Source organism: Hemibagrus wyckioides, linkage group LG11 (genome assembly GCF_019097595.1).
Source record: "Hemibagrus wyckioides isolate EC202008001 linkage group LG11, SWU_Hwy_1.0, whole genome shotgun sequence".
NCBI lineage: Eukaryota > Metazoa > Chordata > Actinopteri > Siluriformes > Bagridae > Hemibagrus > Hemibagrus wyckioides.
The window spans coordinates 20,182,955-20,204,939 of NC_080720.1; the positions used below are offsets into that span (position 1 = coordinate 20,182,955).

Consider the following 21,985-nt stretch of genomic DNA (forward strand, 5'->3'; position numbering starts at 1 on the left):
GATTGTGCAGTGCAGATTGTACATGTGTTCCTAATAAAGTGGGCAGTGGTATAATAATAACAAAAAGGTATAAGCTTACTAATCAGATTAATTCTTAATAAGATTTGGACTAAAATGCTAGAATATCCTAGAATAAAGGGTTTTAAAATGAGAGAATACTAATAAACCTGAATCTGACCGTACCAAGCCTTTTTGATCTTATGATATTTATTTGCTTTTTGCTGCTTGGATTTGCCTGTGTTGAATCTTTGCCTATTTTTGAAATATAGTTTTGCCTTACAATTTGGATTTGCTTGTTTGTGTTTGTCATCATAAACTCTCTCTGTATTTGTACTGAGTTCAGTCTACCTCAAAAGGCTTGATAAGGTCAGATAGAAAATACACTGAGTGTTAAGCTGAACCAGAGTGGGACTGAAAATCCCTTTACACATGTTCTGACCAAGGGCTTCTACTCATATACCTGTCATCGTAATCTACACTGTTAGAGGTGTGTGTGTGTGTGTGTGATTGAGAACAGGACTACTGAACATAAGATTGTGAGTTCAAATTCCAAGAACACCAAGCTGGACCCTTACAAGCCCCTTTAATACTCAACTACTCAGTTGTATACATGAGATAGTTGTAAGTTGCGCTGGATAAGAGCCATTTACATGTAATTGTAAAAAAGTCTGTAAATGTAAATGTAAAATGTGAACCTGAGAGAGTTCTTGTGTCTTCTGTGTATTCTGTGTGGTAGTGTATTCTGTAGAGGCCATGCTTGTAGACCGCAGCGTGTGGATGTGGAAGTCCTACAAATACCTGACAAATACCATCTAAACCCTGAGGATTAACAGAAACAGTCATGGCATGTGCAATAGAAAGTTCAGCATATAAAGTGCCAAATTGACTGATCTGTAACGCTAATCTTTGTATCTAAAATTCCAGATTTTCATGAATCCTAAATGAGACAGTCTGGTTAATTCAGTAGTTCTGTTCTCTGTCATGCATCACTTTTTAAACATAGAATAGTTTCTTAATTCCTTCATCATTTCTGCTTCAAATTAAAAAGTTTTTGAAAAATGACTTGGATGTCTGCCAATAATGAAATCCTAATTATTATGGCTAAAACTATGCTATTAAATGAATGTAATGGAAATTATAATATGCTGGCATTCACTTTTGGGAGTTTGTTTATGATAAAGATGATGTAAAAATATTTTGAATAGATGATTCCTAAGTGCATTGCTGAAGCATGATGTAACATTTGTGACAGCTCTAATCCTGAAATCCTAACAGACCTTCAATGAATAGAATGTAATCTATTTTAACACAATTCCCAGTGCTATTTCTCATTTTGCAGACATTCGATAAGACCACTATAAGTGTCTATTCGTTTATAGGAATGTAGTCGAAAACTGACATACTACTCCACGCAAAGATATTTAAAAGGCTTTATTTCATATGATTAGCTAGTCGATAACCAATGGATGAATCTGCATGTAGACCTTTTTTTTTAAGTGGCTGGTATCTCTTCAAGTACTGACATTATTGGTTTACAGAATGACAATAACCTACAGGAGTAGCAAAGGCTTATCTTCTGATAGTAAATGGGATCCTCTGTAAGAGATAAAAGCATGCCAAAGCATCCACAAAAGGAATCACTGACACAGGTACCTCTACACGAGACACAATGGACGAGGACGAGCAGGTCTTTGGAAACGTCTTTACATGGGTCCACCATGAAATGAATACAGAGAACGAGGGTGTTAGATCATGTTAGTAAGCATGTATAGACATTATGGTGTAGGCAAAGTGTTTGCCGTCAATATGGGCCGGACAGGTGGTGAAATTAAATGTCTCAGCATGGGCAAGGGGCCAGTCATCTGGCATCCAGTGTCCCAGGGAAGACTGGGATTTTGTTGTCTGCTTGGCAGGGGTGTAATGATCCCCTGTAGCTTTTCAATCGTGGTCACACACATACAAAAAAAATCCAACCAAACAAAAAAACGATGATGAAGACATATTTTTTCTTCATTGGTCCTATTGCAACGTCCTAAGCAGCAGCACAGACGTCCATGGCAGCTGGACATGACTTAAAAAGCAAAAAATCATTTCAAAGCAAATGTTCCAAACCTTTGATGGAAACAAGACATTCAAGATGAAAAAAAAATAAAATAAAATAAATAAATAAATAAAAATTCAATTCATTTCTAGACTTTTCATGATGCAAGCATGAAACCAAAGACAAGGCCTATTAGGGGTTCAGACTCACTCAGTACACACAAGTTGGAAATAAAAGAAAATGCTTTTTCACAGTAGGCTAGTCACAGATTTTCCACCCCAAAGACAGACATGAAACTGTCCTCATTTTAATCTTGTAAAAAGGCCCACACATAATGGCATAACTCCTACATGAAGTAATGTGTAGGCTCGTTCAAAGAAATCATCAGATGTCAGGAAGAAAAAAACAAGGATCACATGTTACATTAAACAACAGGCTTTTACAACGACATTTTTGTATTAATAATCTATAATGATAGGTTTTCTTCTCATCAATTATAAGACACTCAGAAATGTCTGTCAGCCACCTGGCAAACCTTCAAACCTTGATTAATGTAAATACATTTGACACACACACTCACACGCAGGCATACACTAACATAGACACACATTGCATAATAAAATCATGCCACTGTTACATGTGGATCACTAGAACTGTACTGGTTCTACTAATCATATCTTTTGCAAGCATTTGTGTACTGATTAATGTGAAACACCAAATCAATTTATTCTGGATTACACAGATGTAGGGATAGCTACTACTAACATACAAATACTCGATGAATAACAACATGTGCGCATGAATTGGCTTTAGCATGATTTGAATCCTGTGATCTGCTGATTAAAACAAAAATAAACCATTACACTGCCTTTCAACAGACAGATACTTAAATATATATATATATTTTTTAAATCTCACATTTGCTTTCACATCTTTTAAATCAAAGGGATGTACAAAGAGTGTGTGATCTGTTTTTTTTTTTTTTTGTCACTGAGGTACATGTTCTCGTCCTACGATTATTAGGTTTTGTGGAAAAGGGACCACACATATGGCTTCTGACTTAGCTTTCCTTACTGTAAATACACACAGATTTCTTTAACAAGAACAAATACAAAAAAATCTGAACATTGTATTCACAAACGTAACGTAACGTAACGTAACATATCGGACAGTAAAAGAAATACAGAAAAGAAATAACAAAGGAATTCCGATCGGACATAAAAATAAGCATAAAGAAAGCTCATAAATCAACAACCAAATCACAAAACACAACCACAATAAATATGGCACATTTGAATAAAACAAAACTTGCACACAGCTCCTTAGATCGAAAGGAAAATAAAGTAACCTGAAAGGCTTTAAATCTTCAGCTAAAGATTTACAGTAATTCCTATACCCACTGTGGGGAATTTAATAAAATGTGCAGTCGTTGTATTTTTCCTCTACGTTTTATTATCAAAATGACAAATGCCACACATACACAATATATGCTCTATCTTCAAAACATGCTTCTATGTACATCAAGGTATAGACACATGCTGTATTAACAAAGTTTTATCAATGCATATGTACAGCACAATTAGAGGAGAGCAGAGGGAAAGAAGTGCCGTCAATGGACTGAACTAAGTGTGGCCTATCGCCTGGTTTTGTCCCTTCTAACATAAAAGAACGGAGATGAGACAATGTTTGTCGCATCTCCAGTGAACTGCGTCCCTTCCTATTAAACCTGCGTTATTACTTTGGCATTTCGAATGGCAAATGTCTTCAGATTGAATGGTGTTGAATGGGTTTGTTTGGGGTTGTAGGCAAAGTTCCTTCAAACAAACAAGGCAGTGAACTAATCAGAGGCTTAAATTGTATTATTATACATATTACACCAATCAGGAAAATGGAAAATGGATTCGAAGCTTTTGTGAATTAATGGCCATACTCGTCGATGGCGATTGATTTGTTCTCACAAAGCGTTCTTGGTCAGTTTAAGTGGATTGGAAATGGTATGTTAATATTAATGAATTTAGCCCGTATTGAATAAGGCAATATCACTAGGATATCTCTATTGAAATCCTTACAGAAACCTCTAGCATTGAATCTTCTGTAAATCAGATTTAAGGGATTAGGTATAGTGTATTTTACTATTATTTAATTTGTCTTATTAAACTGTTTTTCAACAGGTAGGACACCGTGTTAATAGAGCTGTAAATCTCTCCAAAATAAATCAATAAATAAACAAACAGTAGCCCTGATTCTTCCTTCATCCCAAAAGTATATTTAACCTTTAGATTTTCTAAAAGCTAAAGTCAAGTCTAGCAGCCGTAAAGATTTACATACACTTTGTAAACAATTTCATTAGACGTACCTTACTGCTCATGAGCAATATGTTGCTTCCAGTGTGTAGCTAAACTGTGTACATTGTATATTCATTAGCCATGTTTTGCCTCAAATCCCAGTGCAGAGAACCAGTTGAAAGCCTTTCAACATTCAAGTTGTGTCATCAAATGTGACATTGTTGGCTAGCCATCATTTACTGAAACCTATAAATATTGATGCATAAGGTGTGAAAAATATAGAATATAATATAATCGTTTATATATATATTATTCCTGTACTATTTTAATATATTTTATCAGGTAGTCAGATTTTTTTTTTAAGCAATTTCTTGCTCTTATATACACGCATTGATTTAATTTCATTGAATCAATTTGCTTAGTTGATGGTAACTGACCATAGAAGATGAAGATGGTATGTCAGTGTTATATGAAAGCTATATGACTCCATGTGCAAATATCCCTCTGTTGCAGGAGCATGGGATGACAAATTGAAAACTGCTTTGGGACGACAAAACATGTCTCCTTCAACCACGCTTCCACTCAGTACTCAGTACACTACAGGATGAACTGGTTTTTGGGGAGACATGGAGTTTTCACATTCAGCAATGTTGACTTTTTCAAGTACATTATTCTGAACATTATTTGGAGTAGGCATGGGCAGTGGTTGGTCCGCGTTCATGCAGTGGTGGCTGGGATTGGATGGGTTGAGGAGGGAGGTTAGTTGATAAGTTGAATTAGTAGAGAGATGAAGTTACTTCTTGGCGAAGAGACCAGCCAGCGTGGCGTCTATGTCCTCTTCCTCTTTCAGGGTGTGCCACTGAGCGATAGGGCGGCGTGGGTTGGCCAGCATGTCGGACCAGTGCTTCAGCTCTGTGCCCGAGGCCTTGCTGCCGATGAAGATCTTTCCGATGGCATCGTTCTTACCGATCTTGTCGTAGTCAAAGACGGTGACCACCACAAGGATTTTCTAGGTAGCAAGACAAAGACAGCATTTAAAGTCAGTTGAAAATGCTCAGTTTTATAGTTTCATGGTTTACTTTATTATCATGGCAAAGAAAAATCGTTTCTTATGCATAAAATGTAGTCTCAAACACTAAAAATTGGAATTCATGGCTAACAAATCATTCGCCCTATCGTCATCAGATCATCATTGGCCGGTCTGTGAGCTTGTGTATGTGGAAGACGATGGACAGCACTTTCCTGTGTGATGAAGTTAAAAAAAGATGAAACTGGCTAGCCTCACGTGTTTCCTCAGGTGCTCCCTCTGAGACACGTGAGGCTAGCCAGCTTCATCTTTTTTAACTTCACCCTTCACCCTTCTCAGCAGGCTGCTTTATATAACAGAGATGGCTGCCTGGTGGGTAAAATCTGCAGTTGACCAAATTGGGGAGAAAATGGGGAGAGATGTTTGCTTTATCAACATGGAATAATAAAAGATTATAAAATTATTTCTTATCCGTAAAATATATGTCTTAAACACACTAAATACTGGGATACATGGCTTCCAATTTGTGCAATAGGAAAACATTCACTCTGTGATAATGGGTTGAAATCCAGAAGATAGCACAACCACATGCAGCCAGGGTACAACAAGGGAACAATATTGGTTGTGCTGTCTGGGTGGGAGGGTAGTCATTAATTGCTCAATCACAGCAAGACTAACCAATAGTGAGACGCCTGTTTCCGGAAGACGATGGCTAGAGCTTTCCTCAATGTGTGTGATGCAATTAAAAATGATGCCGTTGGCTGGCTTCACATGTCCCAGAGGAGCATGTGTTAGACTTCACCCTTCTCAGCTGGAAGCTTTCTTATGATTGGGAGAGCTGACTCGTGAGCAGAATTGCAGGTGACCAAATTGGGGAGATGTAGAGGAATCAGGATTGAGAATTGGGTGTATTAAACACACAAGTGCATTCCACTGCTCATTTTAATACAGACCCACCCACAATTAACAATATATTTTGTGTAGGCTTTGTGTATAATTTAATGGTAACTAAAAACAGGATGTTTTGCTAGTGCAATGTAGAAACAGACAGAGAGCAGAGATTTTGATTAAGATTTTAATTATTTTGAGACAGATAAGAAGATGTGCTGGTTAATATTTCTCTTTGTTATTTTAAATTCATTGAGTGATTATGAACAAATGTGTGAGACAGATACAGAATAGAAAACCACTGAAATTTATTTGGTGCTGAGGATACTTCTGCCTATCAATCATCTGATGGTGGGAAAGCCAGCGATTGCATGGGAGTTGCTTCACTCACATGTGCCTGTTATACTTCGGTGGAAGGCAAGTGCATAAAGAATAAAGCCAAGAAAAACGACGGCATCCAACACTCAGTGATGGTTGTGACATATCGGCTATTTTTAACGCATCTCTCTGTAAGGTGTCTGTAGCCAAAAATCATCTAGCTGAAAGGTCTTTCACAGGTATTGCATTTGTACGCATTGTTTCTCTCTCCAGGTTACGCTCCAGCTGATAGCACAAATTTATCAGTACTCGTTTCTGGAATCAGCTGCTGCTGATAAGCCATTTGGAGATTTCAGAAAAAAAACTGTCCTGACCCTGAAAATGTTCTCTCTCTGAATGGCATGATGAGCAACAACCTTCAACAAAGTGAGATAAGCCAGACTTGTTTGTATTTAACACTAATAACTTCCAAAGGTAATTCAATGTCATAGAAGTACATGCTCATGATCTAACCTAGGAAAGGAGTTCCAGATCAAACACTATACAATTACAGCATTTTTTTTCTTACTTCTGCGTGCTTTGCGTACACATGGTCCAAAAAATGCCGGAATTCTATTCTTTTCTAATTCTATTTGATAATTCTATTTGATTTTTTTTTGTTTTTACAGTTCATGTACAATTCACAGACAGATTTTTGCATAAGTATTGTTAATAAATGAAAGTCTGGTGCATATTTTCACAGTGGGTGGTGATACCAAGCAAACTTTTTGAAACTGTTGCAAAGACACTTAGCTGTCACCTTCTGTCAGAGAAAGCAGCATGTTTCAATCAAGTTTTGGTACAGAAAACCATGGATGTGTTTTTTTTGTTTTTTTTTTCCACATTTTGACACATGGATGACTCTTCATCCTATCTTAATGCCTCCTGACCCTGTCCAGATACTAGCAAGATTCAGGTTGAAGGGAAGTAGAAGTAGAAGTTAACTTACTGTTGTTTATAATCATAATAGCTACTGTGAGTATTATTCAAATAACAGCATTAAATATTGTTCTTCTAATCCCAGCTACTGATGTTCCTATTAATCTGTCACCGTACCAAAAATTACCCATAAACTTCTTTCTGTCTATCTGAATTTTGCAAAAACTGCTCTTTTGTTCTCTAGAAATGTAACATTCATGGTGTACAACCTATTGTCAACTCCAAATAATGTCCATTTATGTTTCACGTTATGTGAGGTTGATTTCTTTACACACATTCACACACTCAACTTAATATGCTTCACAGGTTTGTGTCTCTGGGTCTGTAATTGAGGTTTCTGATCGCAAAGTCATTGCTTTTTTCAATTTTCATATTACCAATTTTCTATTTTTTATTGCAAACCCATAACTGTTTAGTTTACTCCTGAGCACTGCATGCTGAATTTAGCCTCTGTAATCAGTGAAACTGGACACATTCCCAAACCCCCTTTTGCTGTTATTAAATAAAAAAAAACCTTCTGTGACACAATTCTCAGCTTACTTAATGAATGAACAAAACGAGTAAAATTCATCAGTGTCACCATGGAGTCTCCTCTTCACCCAAAAACAGCGATATGCTGCTTAAAACCCCAGATAAATGCTTAACAGCTTTTTTCTTACTGAGCCAAGCACCATCTCTGATCTTATCGCTAAACCTAATGCATCTTCCTGCTTGCTTGATCCTGCTGTCACTTTGTCCCTTAAAAAGTGTCTCTGTCATCTCCACACCCATCTGTCATCTCATTAACATGCCACTTCGGTCAGGATATGTCTTCACCGCTCTTAAAACCCCCAACTGTCGAAAACCATTTTTGAGAAATCGCACCTTGACCCTGTCTTACTCGAAAGCTGACCTTTCCTGGCTAAATTGTGGGAAACGTTTATAGCCTCACAGACACAAACCTTCCTAAATGATAATAATTTTTCTGAAACATTTCATTCTGGCTTCCATATACACTAGTACACGATACTGGCGCTGCTCTGCTTCTCTTGTAGTCTCGCCTCTGACTCTGAGGTCATCAGTATTCTGCATCTTTATGACCTCTTTGCTGTCTTCAATACAGTAAATCACAACAAACTCATTTCCTTTCTCTCAGCTTGTGCTAAAGACTTAGCTCTTGCCTGGCTCTAAAAATCTTATATTATTAACAGATATCTTTCTTGTTACAATCAACAAACACAAATCTGTCACTGCTTCTGTAGCCCGGGGTGATCCCCAGGGATCCGTTCTTGGCTCTCTCCTTTTCATTATTTACTTGTTACACTTGAGTAACATTAACGCAGGCTCACAGTCTGTTTTCAGTGTTTTACTGATGATACCCAGATATATCTAATAATCCACCACATCTATAAATATCTCGCTCAATACACATGTGAGCTATATTGTATATATACATATTATTATAGATTATTGTGGATGGAACCACTTGAAGCCATGAAGCCATTAAGATTGATACAAACAGTTTTGCAATGATGGCTTAGAGCTACAATCGCTATAATAGCTAGAGAATTGTCATGTACAGTTTTGCATTTAAATCTCCATCAGAGAACAGTTGATAACTTCCTGATTATGCAACTGCACTTTTTGAGCATATAGTACACAGTTATAGAAAATCTCAGTCTCCGTTGTCACCAAGATGAGAACGGCTTTCCTTTTGAGTCTGGTTCTGCTCAGGTTTTCTTCCTCATATTATCTCAGGGAGTTTTTCCTTGCCACCATGGCCTCTGGCTTGCTCATTAGGGATATATTTCAATTTTAAATTTATATCTTGAACGTATGTATTTCTCTAAAGCTGCATAATGACAATGTGACACTGATAAGGCAAAGATAAATTTAATTATCTTCACAAGAATCCTTTCTATTTACATGTTGGCATGGACTTACTTCAGAGCCTTGAAATGAATACCAAAGTTAAGTAAGCTGTCAGAGTCATTGGGATTTTTCATAACACAAAAGTTTTCCCTCGCTGGCTTGCTCATTAGGCATAAACAGATATTTAAAATGTATAATGGAATTTGTATATTTCTGTGACACTTCTTTGTGACATTAAAACTGATAAAAGAGAAGTTTTATCCAAAAACTTTGGTCCATGCATTCATTACCACTTGCTTTGAATCCTGTGATTCCTTTTATACTGGTGTCTGAAACATACAGCAGATCACTCACTGCAAAATCTGCTTCTATAAATCACTCCTATAATCAGTAAACTACAACAGCTCCTGGTTTCAGTGTGCGTCCATTACAAATTCTTGCACTGGTCATGCTTTATATTACCTTCCTGAACTCCTCCAAAAATATCTCTCTATACATGCACTCAGGTCTCCTGACACCAGTGTCTTATCATATAGACTTCGAACACAAGACCTCAATCTTTCCAGAACTGCAAAATACTATAAATAAGTATTTATATTTTATAAAGAGCTGAATAATGAACTTGGAAGCCATTTTGTTCAGTTACATCAAATCTGCAATTTAGTAATTCATTACAGTTAGGAATATGAATTAAAAATATTTACATTCCTATTTGATGCTTCTTCATATTTATTTCATCATATTAGGGTTTTCTTATTTTACATTTTAAAATTGTCTCTTGTTTTTATGGAACATCATACTACCTTTGACAGCTAAAACTAAACAAAACTTCAGTCCTTATTTCATGCCTCAGGCTTAAAGACAAGTACTTGCGGTCCAGACGGTACTGAAAAAAAAAAACCCTCCCACACAGACAGGTAATTTGTCTAATGTGAACGGCGCACCCAGAAAATCAACATAAGCAGCTATGCAACTGTTCTCTCGTTACACTTAAATATTGATGGACTCATGATTATTTGGATTCTCATTTCTGCTCTTACTACACTCTCTGCAACCTTCTCTATGTAGTTAAATGTAAATGTAAATAATCATAATAATAATATTCTTGCTCTAAAGAAGTTTTTTTTTGTTTGGAAAGCAACTCAAGGGTTTAAAAATGATTCTATATGAATTAATAATAATAATAATAATAATAATAATTATTATTATTATTTATTTATTACATATATCGTAAGAGCAGCAGTACATCATTTTGGACAAGGTTAATCAAAAATTATGTCTGGAATTCTGACAATATTTCATTCAACAGATGAATGTACTCTGTGTTTTTACAAAGATCATACCTGCATCTGCTCCAGTGGGATCTCAAAGCTGAAGGACTCATTGTAGTATGGGTTCAGTGTGTTCTTCTTCACTGTGGTCTTCTTCTTCTTTAGACGCTTGCCGTTCTGTAGCAGTTGGATCTTCACATATGGATCTGCCCAGAGATTCATTCCAAACTATTATTAACTAAATGCATCGTTTGATTTTTCACAAAACAAACTCAGACCAAAGTAAATACTCATGTTTCAACCAGTTAACTAAGAAAAATAGCAAACAAATCTTGAAGAAATTCAGAAATGTGTTCCCACCTACTGCCTTATCTTTAAATGGAAAGTAATTATAAAGTAATAAACTGTGATTAGAAAAGTTTAATTGACTTCCCAAGCCCATTCAAGGGTTCATTACTGATTCCATTTTCACCGGTCAATCAGTAATCTTTAACAGAAGGACGATTTTGAAATAATCTTCTCGACTGTGATTACAAACTCCTCTTACAACAACCTGATTAGGCCATTTTTCTCACCGGATAATCCGCCCACATCCATTTTCTTCAGGTTTTTGGCCTCCAGAATGCAGACAGTCAGCTTACCGGCAGTGGGGACATACCGCAGTGAAATGCAGATATCACCAAGCTTCTCCGGCTATAGAGCGCAAGGGAAGAAAAAAAGAATATTGCTTGCACAACCACTAAAGAACGGAGAAAATTCTTGAATGGCTCCTAATCTATATTTCTGGCCTGTTAGATAATCACTGTATTTTATATTATAATGACTAACATTTACAATGATGGTGGATGTAAAGGAAAATGAACGAACAAAAAGAATAGTAGAAGAAAAGTAATATCTAGGCTTCATTTCAATTTCATTGTATGACTTTCAGTTTAAGTCAACAGAAGGTCATCAGACAATTCACCTCTTCCTTCTCAGCACTTTCCAGGTCTTTCCATTCCTCAATGGGCTGTCCCAAATCCACTGTGTTCATGGGCAGTTTGACTTCACCAATGATGTCGTGCTTGGAGAAGCGATCGTAATCATAAACAGACATAACCAGAGTCTTTCCTCCCAGCTCCTGGTAGGGAACCTGAAGAGAAAAAAAACAGCATTTACATTTATTTTAACCCATGCTTTCAATCAAGGGCAAATGTCCCCAAACTGAACAAAAATATGTACCAAATTTCAAAAGCTTTACACGAAACAAAGTTGAACAGTTAGTTCATTAATGGAGGGCAAGGTGGCTTGGTGGTCAGCCCATTTGTGTCACACATCCACTGTTGGGGGCTCTATTCCTGTGTCTAACACCTGTGTGTAGGGTTTGCATGTTCTCCCTGTGCCTTCAGGGTTTCCTCCCCCAGTCCAAAGACATGAGCTGTAGGTTGATTGACATTGCTAAATTGTCTGTAGTTTGTGAGAGTGTGGGTGTGAATGTTCCCTGCGTTAGACTGATATCTTATCAAGGTTGTACCCTGCCTTGTGCCCTGAGTCTTCTGGGATAGGCTCCAGCTTCCCCACGACCCAGTGGAAGAAGCAGTGTAGAGAATGGATGGATGGATCCTGATATACTGCAGCAACACATTCTTAAAATGTAATAATAAACCTTCTGTGTATATAATTAAGCATGAGACAGATAAATTATTACTCTGAGTGTGGGGTTAATATATAAGAATTGCAAAAATAACACTAGACTTCACAGTTATGCTTTCCTATAACGTTAATGTTACTGAACATGTTTGAATGCAAAATAATTTTTTGTGTAAAGTTCAATGCCTTTCCTCAGCTGTCCATGACACTTTTCACCTTGTAGGTTAAATCAGCAGGTCAGGGAAGTGTCTTGGCCATATTAAATCCTGTTGCTCACTATTATTTCCACATAAATCTGTTAATTGGTTACGTACATCTTTTTGAAAAACAGGATGCACATGGGCTTTCCAGGCCTGTTCCTATTTGAATACATCTTTTACTAGGGTTATGCTCACTCACAAGCTTTACTTCCATTTGGAAATTACAGATATACTTTAAGTGTTTGTTCTGTGGTAACAGAAATCAACTAGCCTTCATTTGTTCTGAGAACAGAAACATCCAAGAAGATTTGACATGAACTATAAATATTAATCTGAATGAATAAAGTTACCCTCTCTGTCTTTTTACATACAAGTTCTTATTATTTTCTTCTCTGGCTTGCTTGCTATCTTTCATCCGTACACACAAGGCAGGAATGTATGTATTTTAATATGTACAGTCAGCTTTTCTCACAGTCCAACAATGCTTAGAAGATGAAGGCATCGTTTCTGTCCCAGATCGGTTCTCTCAAAGCCAGCCAGTGAGCTTGAGCTGCACAGCCAACCACCAGAGACCCTTCTGTTCCCTGTGTAGCTAATTAGTGACTACACGCAGCTATAGCTCATTTCTGCAGATACAGCTCACAAATGCCAGCAGCGCTAAAGAACTCGGAGAACTGTATCGGCATAATGGTATTTTTGGATTGTTTACTGACATGATATTTTTTGAAAAAGGAAAAGATTAACAATATGCACATACTTAGAATTTACGATGGCTGCTGATATATATATCAGCAGGATCAGGATCATCAGGGTTTTGACCAAAATTGAGTCTCTCTGCCTTTAATAAACTTTGACATCTACTGTAAGAAAACAGAATTTTTATCCTTGTCATGGATGTCTGGCTGCAAAGATCAAGTTGTCTAAAATCTTGCTAGCTAGATGTAAGCACTAACAACTGAATGAAGAGACAATAATGAGGTTTATGTTTAGTGACCCAAGTAATGAGGAAGAGACGGTTGTGGATTAGGGGTGTGACCTAATATGTATTCATTATTGACTGAACAAATCGAAACTTTTTTTTTGGTCCGGAAATTATCACAAGGACATACAAGTCAAATTTTCCAGTGTTTTCTATGATGCAGTGTTTTTCCAGTCATTCTAGAGGCTACTGAGGCTACTGAGCTCTAGAGATACTGTTAAGGGATCATATATGCAAAAAAAAAACCCCATCAAGTTTAATGCACACCTAAGTCTGGTTTAAAGATGAATAAATATGATATTTCATTATCATCCCTAATGTAAATATTGATAATAAACTGGTAACACTAAATTGATAAATAGTCTCACAGAAATGTTGCTTTTCGTAATAGATTGGATTACAAATGTAAAGAAGTACAGTAGGTTCTTCTTTAGTAAGTAGGTGGGGTGTTTCTCAGCATTTCTGGATGAGACTATATGTGCAAAAGTGCACCATGTTTAATTTCAGGAAGGATTACAGTTTTCAGAATTACATATAGTAGAAAATATTAACATTTTTACCATGTGAAGGTTTTCCATGGCTGCCACACATATATATGGAACATTCATAGGAGGGTGCTTTGGGAAATTCACATCTAATTTAAACACTCATACTATTCATAGTAAGTATAAAGGCTTCTTTTCTCCTCTACTGTAGGACATTCAGGAGCATGGGAAGCTCCCCAGGTGGTAAATTCACTACATTAGGGCAGTTCAATAATAGACATGAAGTCATGCTTATCAATCCTTACTCTTTGATCCCGGATCTTACAATAGGGTAACTCTGAGCAAATCTTTTATGATTCATATATAATAAATCTTAGATTACTCAGATTTAGTCATACAGCAGTGACTTTTATTAATTTAACCTCTCTCTCTCTCTCTCTCTCTCTCTTACTTGGTATAGTGTGTGTTGCCCTGGAAATTCCTTGAAATCATTTTTATTTTCACTATCAGAAAAAAAGATTTCTGAACAACATACCTTGAAAACAAAAGTCTCGTTGAATACAGGATTCAGTGTCTTTTTGTGCACCTTGGTGTCAAACTTTTTCTTTTTGTCAGGGAGGAGAAAGACTTTAACGTAAGGGTCCGAAGTTCCTCCAGAGTCCATGGAAATCAGGTCGGCACACTGCAAGATCCCCACTGTCAGCTGCCAAATGAATCAGTTTGAGAGAAAGAGAGCAAGATTGTAAGATAGCATTTAAAGTACAGTCCAGAATCAGTTTGCTACACTTTCAGAATATGTAAAATGAATAATCTATATTGTGCAGATGTCTAACCAGCCAATCATGTGGCAGTGGTGCAATGTATACAATCATACAGATACAGGTCAAGAGCTTCAGTTACTGTTCACATTAAACATCAGAATGGGGGAAAATCTGTGATGTTGATGAATTTGACCATGGCATAGTTGTTGGGCTGGTTGAAGTATTTCACATAATCAATTTTTATTCACAACAGACTTTAGCATTTACACACAAATAAACATCCAGTGCACTGCAGCTATGTGGGAGAATTATCAGACTGGTTCAAGCTCACTGGGAGGAACAGGTACTCATATAATTACTGTTTACAACTATGGTTAGCAGAAAATCATTTTAAAATGCACGTAAAATATTAAGATTTAAGAGCAACAACATTAGACCACATCTTAGCAAAGAAAACAAATCGGAGACTACAGTGGGTGCAGAAACTGAAACTGGACAGTTAAAGATCGGAAAACGTTTCTGAAGATTTTTGTGGAGATTTTTTTCCCTTTCCTGATGTTTGATTTGAACAGTGAAGCTCTAGCTCTGTATTTGTATGATCTTTTGCAATGTGCATCTTCTGCTGAATGAATAACTGCATGAATGTAGAGGTGTTCCTTTTAAATTGCCTAGTATGTAGATGATTTGACATTAAACACAACACTTGAATTCACAATATTGTTAGAGATGTCAGTTGTGATGCAAAAATAGCCAAATTGGTAATACTAGTAAAATGTGAAAGGACTCGTGAAGCAGCAAGGAAACAAATGCACCTTGTTGTCCTGGAAGTCGTAATCCAAAGAATACTGCAGCTTGCCCAGTTTCTCCTGCTCCTTTTCCTCTTCTTCTTTCTCTTCCTCGGTTAAACCGGTCTCTCCATCCTCATCGTCGTCATCCTGGTGTTTCTGGAAGAGGAAGCATTTGAATATGGGGTCAGAGGAGGTTTTTGGATGGAGATGTTTATGCTTCCTGTCTGCAGCATGCCACAAGCTCAGGGTTCCTGTTAGCCACTTGGTGCAGTAGGGTGTAGGTGTGCTCCTACCAGCCTCTCCTAACCATACGCCTGTCACAGCAGCCTTGTACCAATGCAGTCATTCAGGGCTGGGTGTTGCAAAGAACTTAAGCTCACAATTTCTTTTGGTGACACTTTTTTCATGGATGTTCAGTAGAAATATTGCACATTTCTAACGTTTCTAAGTTGGGTGTTGAAGAGAAAACCCAGAATGCTAACTAAGCATGAATGGAAGCCAGCGATATTAAGTGTTTATGAGTTATAAACATGAATGATGTATGGGTATTATTTGGATTACTAACACTTTTAAATAATGTATTTAATCTTTATAATCAGCCACATCATACAATGGATTTATTTTTATCCTTCTACATCATTAGCAAACCCATCCAATCCTACTTACTATGCTGAAAGATGTTTGTTCATATTCATGTTCATGTTCATTATTAAACATCATTATGTTTTCAAGACCAAATTAAAAGTAATAGTTCCAGAAATTGCTGCTCAACATTGCTGTGTATAATTTAGTCCTGCCTGGCCCATTTTCTCATCAGCATGATCTAATTCACTGATATGCAGTAATACTCACAGGAATAACCAATGAGCAAAAATGCTTCATAGTGAAATAGATGCAATTGTGCTAATTCTGGATGTTAAAGTGCTGACCTGTGATTTTCTTTCCATGTGTATATTTTTTTCATCTTTTCAGCAGTGGCCACATGCAGAAAAAAAGAACATGAATAATTTTCTTTGGGAAATTTGTATATTTATATTTTGAAATCCTTTACATTTATTATTCTATTTAACTGAAGTGGATTTATTAGATTTATATGTATAGAAATATGTTTTAATTCCATGTGGATGTAAAAAAATAAGGAAGATTTGACTAGTAAAATCAGCTGAGTGGGTGTCTTGTAGAACGTATGTTAAATGGACAGCCGTCAAAAATTATTCATCTTTTAGGAATCTGGATGTTAGGTGTAAAATAATAGGAACCCATTTTGATCATGTTTGTAGGAATATGAGTGCTTTGTTGAATTGAGAAGAAGAGGATGATGTGTGCATTGTTGTTGTTCATGACCGCTCCTAGCAGAGTGCCACCAAAAACATTGTAAGTCTCAAGCCCATTCCTAATGATCTCCCTATAGCAGCAAATTAAAGGGCACAGCACAGTGCTACTATTCCTCAAATACTGCAATGTTTATTTGCATGTTTTCTACCCACCCCTTTACCCTGACTTTAAAAGAAGCCTCGTCAGCCTGTTACTCTGAAACAAATGTTGTTACACTTAGAATTTTCCCATCAAATAGCTATGCCCTTTAACACATGCATCCACTGTAAGTCTTATGGGTTGCCTCTGACTCAGGAATCGATAACCTGTCAGTATTAGTGAGTTATTTCATTCGCATATCATCAAATATACTCTGTTCGTTATTGTTCAATTCATGAAATCATTTGCATTGTAACTTTCCTGTGTTTTTTTTTTCTTCGTGTTTTGCTTTCTTGTCAAGCAATGACAGCAAAAGGCTTAAAAAAAAAAAAACAAGGAAGTTACAATGGCCATTCCGCCAAACCCTGACCAAATCCCATACGGCTCCTTATTCGAAATAAAGTACACTACATAGGTTCTAGAAAACTTTTGCTATGTCCAAAACCGTGTAGTATGAAGTTTTGTACACAGCCAGCAGTTTGCACCTTATGTAGTGCACTAAATGCTCAACAGGGAGCCATTTGGTATTCAGCCCCTGCCCCGCACGGCATATGCTAGCACTCGGCGGCCAAAGAGCTGAGCCGTTCGTCCGTTCACCTACCGTAGTGCCGCCAGCCATGAGCGCCACGCAAAGTGGCACGCACACACAAGACACAAAGCGGGAGGGAAGGGAGCAGAGAGAGAGAGGGAGAGGATGAACTCAAGAGACACACCAGGAAGAGAATGAGAGACAGCAGAGAGAGCCACATCAACACCAAGAACACCAGTCTGAGAAAAGACACACTATACAAAAGGAACTCTGCTTATGTTCCTAAGGATGAGCGCAAGACTGGAGGACTTCCAATAGTAATTCCAATAGTTGTGTCCTCATCACACCATGTACTGCTTTGTCAGCGTGTCTTTTCTCATCAGAGAAAACAATGAGATACAACACCCACGTTACTCACAAACACAGGAAATGAAATCGCAAAATAATGTGACTGGATGGACTTTATCTTTCACACACACATCTGTTCTTATTTCCTGTCAACTCAGCAGAATTTGTAAATCATTTTCATTGACATCAGGCTTTCATGTGGGCAAAACCACTGATCTAGATCGGGTCCACTTCTATACAATTAAGTGTAAAACACTGTGAATAGATCAGTGCAGTACAGAAACATGATTTGAGCATAAGCAGTTTCTCCTGTCCAGCAAATCACTGTGAAATCTCATCTTTATTGTGGTCTGTTTGGTGGTTGGATCCATTAGGCTCTGTTCATTTTACATACATCTGCACCCTGCATATTCTTCATGTTGAAGCCATCCTTGCCCTTCTTTCCTTTCTTGTTCTTCTTTTTCTTGCAGCAGCATTTCTTGATGATGCAAAAGCAGCAGGTGACGATCAGAAGAGCCGCCACTACGGCAATCGCGATTAGAGCCCAGGGAGGCACTGTTAGACATCACAAGAATGATGAGAATAAGAGAGAGAGAGAGAGAGAGAGAGAGGTGGATTTAGATTTATACAAAAAAATATATCATAACACTTTACAGTAACAGTGTATAAATAATCATACACTATCACTTAAACAGGAACTAATAATGAGTATTAATCACAAACTAATGAAGAGATAACCTTAACTACGACATGAGTCTTATGAATTCATTCGTGAATAACAACTTCCTTAAGTGTTTGTTAGTTCATGTATTAACTAAAACGTAGAGGTAAACTAAATCAAACATGCTCTATAAGAAAGAATATGATTTAATCGGAATTATAATGGAATTGTTTGTAAAATTTGCCATATGCAGTTGCGTACACAAACAGCATTGGATGGAGTTGGATGACTTTAGTCATTTGCATTGATCCTCCTTATCAAACATAGAAAGATGAACTAATAATAAACATGCATCATCTCCATTCATTTCTCTTCAAATCATAATGTAGTACTAATACACGAAAATTAACATTCATTCATTTAGCAGTCATTATTATCTCTTAACATTTAAAAACAAAAGATTTTTTTTTTGCTTGATTTAGTTTATCTCTGTGTCTAAACTAATTTAATAACCAACATGTTCTTAACCTGTACTGTTTTTGTTGCTGTACTCATCCTAACTCCTCTCTCACAGCGTTTTGGTGTTTAATTCTATTCTTAGATCCTGACCTATTTATTCTAGCATGAGGATATGTATTTGAAGAAGACCACTGAACACTTCTGTAAGTTGATCTGGATCAGGGAGTCTCCCAAATGCTGTAAATGTATGTATAAATATAATCACAAGACTGGACTGATGAAACTAATCGTAAAATTACAAGCAAACAATACAATTTCAGGATAAATGAGCAATGACGATGTATGTGATTTATCATTTATCAGCTGCTTACAATTCTAACATCCCAACCTTGCCATATTCACTCTCCAAAAAATAGAATTTGTGCCTGTTTTGGTTGTGCTCATGTTGAATTTCTTTGTCAAGTCAAATTCCATAGTGGGAATTAATGATGCATATTAAAAGATTTAAGAATTTTTAGTTTTTCACAAGTATTTTTGTTCATACCTAGCTTACCAGGGGCAATTTATTCATAGGAAAGTTCCAAAATAAAAACAAAAACACAAATGTTTAAGTCTTAAAGTAAATGTTGATATCAAACCTATATCTGTTCTCTGACATGCCCTAAAAGTTTCTTCATGACCATCTAAAATTTGAAGGTGTTCTCTTCAACTACTAAAATTTTCAAACTGAGGTAAAATGTCTTACAATGAAAGTCCTGAATAATTTTATTTTATCACCTTGCTGTTACAAAAGAATGAATTCATAACTGAAAATGTTTAAGTAGTCAATTCCCATTTTGCCGAGTGTACTGATAAGAAGGGTTAAGAAATATAGGGCAAATTTCCATTCAACTAATAAAGCCCCTAATAAAGTCCTAAAGATTGCACTGTGTGTCCAGTTGCCTTAACCTACCATGAAAAGACATCTGTCCTTTTTACTAAAAAATGATGGTGATTTAATCTTCTATACATTTTTTGTATTTTGGAAAAGAGCCAGTTTGGTCAGCACATTGGATCCAGTTATCAGGTTCCAGTAATTGAAAGATAAGATGGTGCGTATCTCAGCAAAAATACATCTTGATAAACTTACATGGGATTGTCTCAATCTCATTAAGGAATTTATTCCTGATCTTCTCAAAGAGGTTATCCGTGGAAGAGCCTCCAGACTCTGTGGAGTTGTCTGCTGCAGTGGAGAGAGCAGGGCCAGGGGCCATTGTCATGGTGCTGGGTGGGTGTGTTCCCCCCAAACCCGTGGGCTCAGGACCCACCATGGCTTCTGGTTTCTTCTTGAAGAGGTTCCACTTCATGATCTCCAGCTAGGCACTCAGTGTTCCTGTGAGAGAACACACACACCCAACTCACTTTTTAAGGACCGAAAAACTGATGTGATAGAAAACCCTGGAACAAAAATGGCTGCATTGTAGGAATCACCATGATACACGGACACAGAACAATGTATATGCTGTTAAAAATGTAAGAGGCCTACAGCTGGAGGAGAAAACATATAGATTAGTGATATAATATTACAGGAAACCTACAGTCAGACTCTTGAGTCAATAATACTGAGAATGCAGAATGAAATATATGTGCTGTCAGTCTTGCAAAAGTGGTGCATTCTGGCAAAGGCTCTTTATAATAATGAAATATGGAGCCTGTATATAAACAACATGCAACAGCAATAAACAGGTGCAGTTACAGAGCTCTGGGCTATGTGTATCAAAGCAGCCACACAAGACCAATGACAGGGACACAGCATTGCAGAAAACCGCAGACAGGCATAAGAGGATGAAGCTTTCCAACCACAACTGCCAAGAGACATTTGTCTTAAAAGGGCTTGTCTTGTTTAGTAGCTGTGCATTATTAATTTACCATTTAGAGATTGAAGATTTTTCTCCAATAATCTGATCTGAAGAGATGCCTTTGACAAAGCCAAGTGGATAAATTAGGTTATGATTTCCATTTTTCATGTTTCCATTTGAAACTTTCCAGTACACTGAAAATAATCATTTATAATACAGCGTATGTCCAAACAGGATGTTAAAAAGATTAGTCAATGAAATTGTCAAAAAGGGGATTAGTCCAAAAAATTTGTTAAAAAGATAAGCTCTCACTATAAATGTTTGTTTATTGAGATCATCCACAGTTATTATTATGTCAAATAGAACTAATGTAATTAGATCCAGGACAGTTTGCTACCATTGCCGTGACTACCAATCATGCCTTGTGTGTCAAAGCACATGTCAATACTGCAATACAAAATATATGGCTATCTTAATAAAACACATAATAAATCATCAAGGCCAAATTCACTTACCTTAATGAAATAGTTTGCAACAAATATAGAAAGTTCGATTGGAATCACAGCAGTAGAACATAAGCATTCTCTAATGATCCTAAAGTGATACACAGAGCTCGACTGTCCTAAACAAAAAATGTCCTTAAAAAAAAATAAAAAAGAACGGACCGCCTTCAGAGGAGAACCAGTCGGCTCTGATGTGAGGAGTTTATCACCCTCCTTCAAAAGACTGGGCATGCTTCACCATCTAAGTGTCATATGATGACAAATAGGAAACAAACTGTTATATATAGAGTTTAAAAACTATCCTTAATCCAAAGATCCTAAAGAAAATAATTTCTCAAATGGAGATCCTTGAGACTAAGCACATAATTTACTGCTGAGAGGGTGTGCTTTACAGTGATTTTATTTTTAGTGAAGATAAAAGTGTATTTAACAAATGACAAGATTAATATTTGATAATATTCACAATTTACTATTCCATTTATTCACATTAAGCTTTGGTCACAGAATTGTTTTTTCAAACGTGACTAAGCAAACCACATTTTACAAATGTCCTTACTCTGTATATTACAACAAAAAACACGTCAATAGGTCACCACTCTGGAAAAGGTTCAATAAACCAAAGTGTTCCATTAACTAGATTGAATGCGCATCTTGAGCAACATCCTTTTCACAG

At 36.7% G+C, this 21,985-nt stretch overlaps 1 protein-coding gene across 4 annotated transcripts in view; it reads right to left on the reverse strand.

Moving 5' to 3' along the window:
* Positions 1-1,416: 1,416 nt before the first annotated feature.
* The window catches only part of LOC131362142 (synaptotagmin-2), a 49,287-nt gene continuing 28,718 nt past the window's right edge, over positions 1,417-21,985 (reverse strand). For 2 of the 4 annotated variants that reach the window (XM_058403940.1, XM_058403939.1), the window contains exons 2-9: positions 20,101-20,343; positions 18,246-18,406; positions 15,526-15,657; positions 14,488-14,655; positions 11,624-11,791; positions 11,235-11,352; positions 10,732-10,865; positions 1,417-5,335 (exon numbers count right to left, since the gene is read on the reverse strand). In XM_058403940.1, the coding sequence (XP_058259923.1) occupies positions 5,120-5,335; positions 10,732-10,865; positions 11,235-11,352; positions 11,624-11,791; positions 14,488-14,655; positions 15,526-15,657; positions 18,246-18,406; positions 20,101-20,317 (1,314 nt within the window). In that variant the 5' untranslated portion in view covers positions 20,318-20,343 and the 3' untranslated portion in view covers positions 1,417-5,119. Of the gene's footprint in view, positions 5,336-10,731; positions 10,866-11,234; positions 11,353-11,623; positions 11,792-14,487; positions 14,656-15,525; positions 15,658-18,245; positions 18,407-20,100; positions 20,344-21,324; positions 21,481-21,985 lie in introns of those variants that run through there. The other 2 variants (XM_058403941.1, XM_058403938.1) reach the window with 2 other exon arrangements.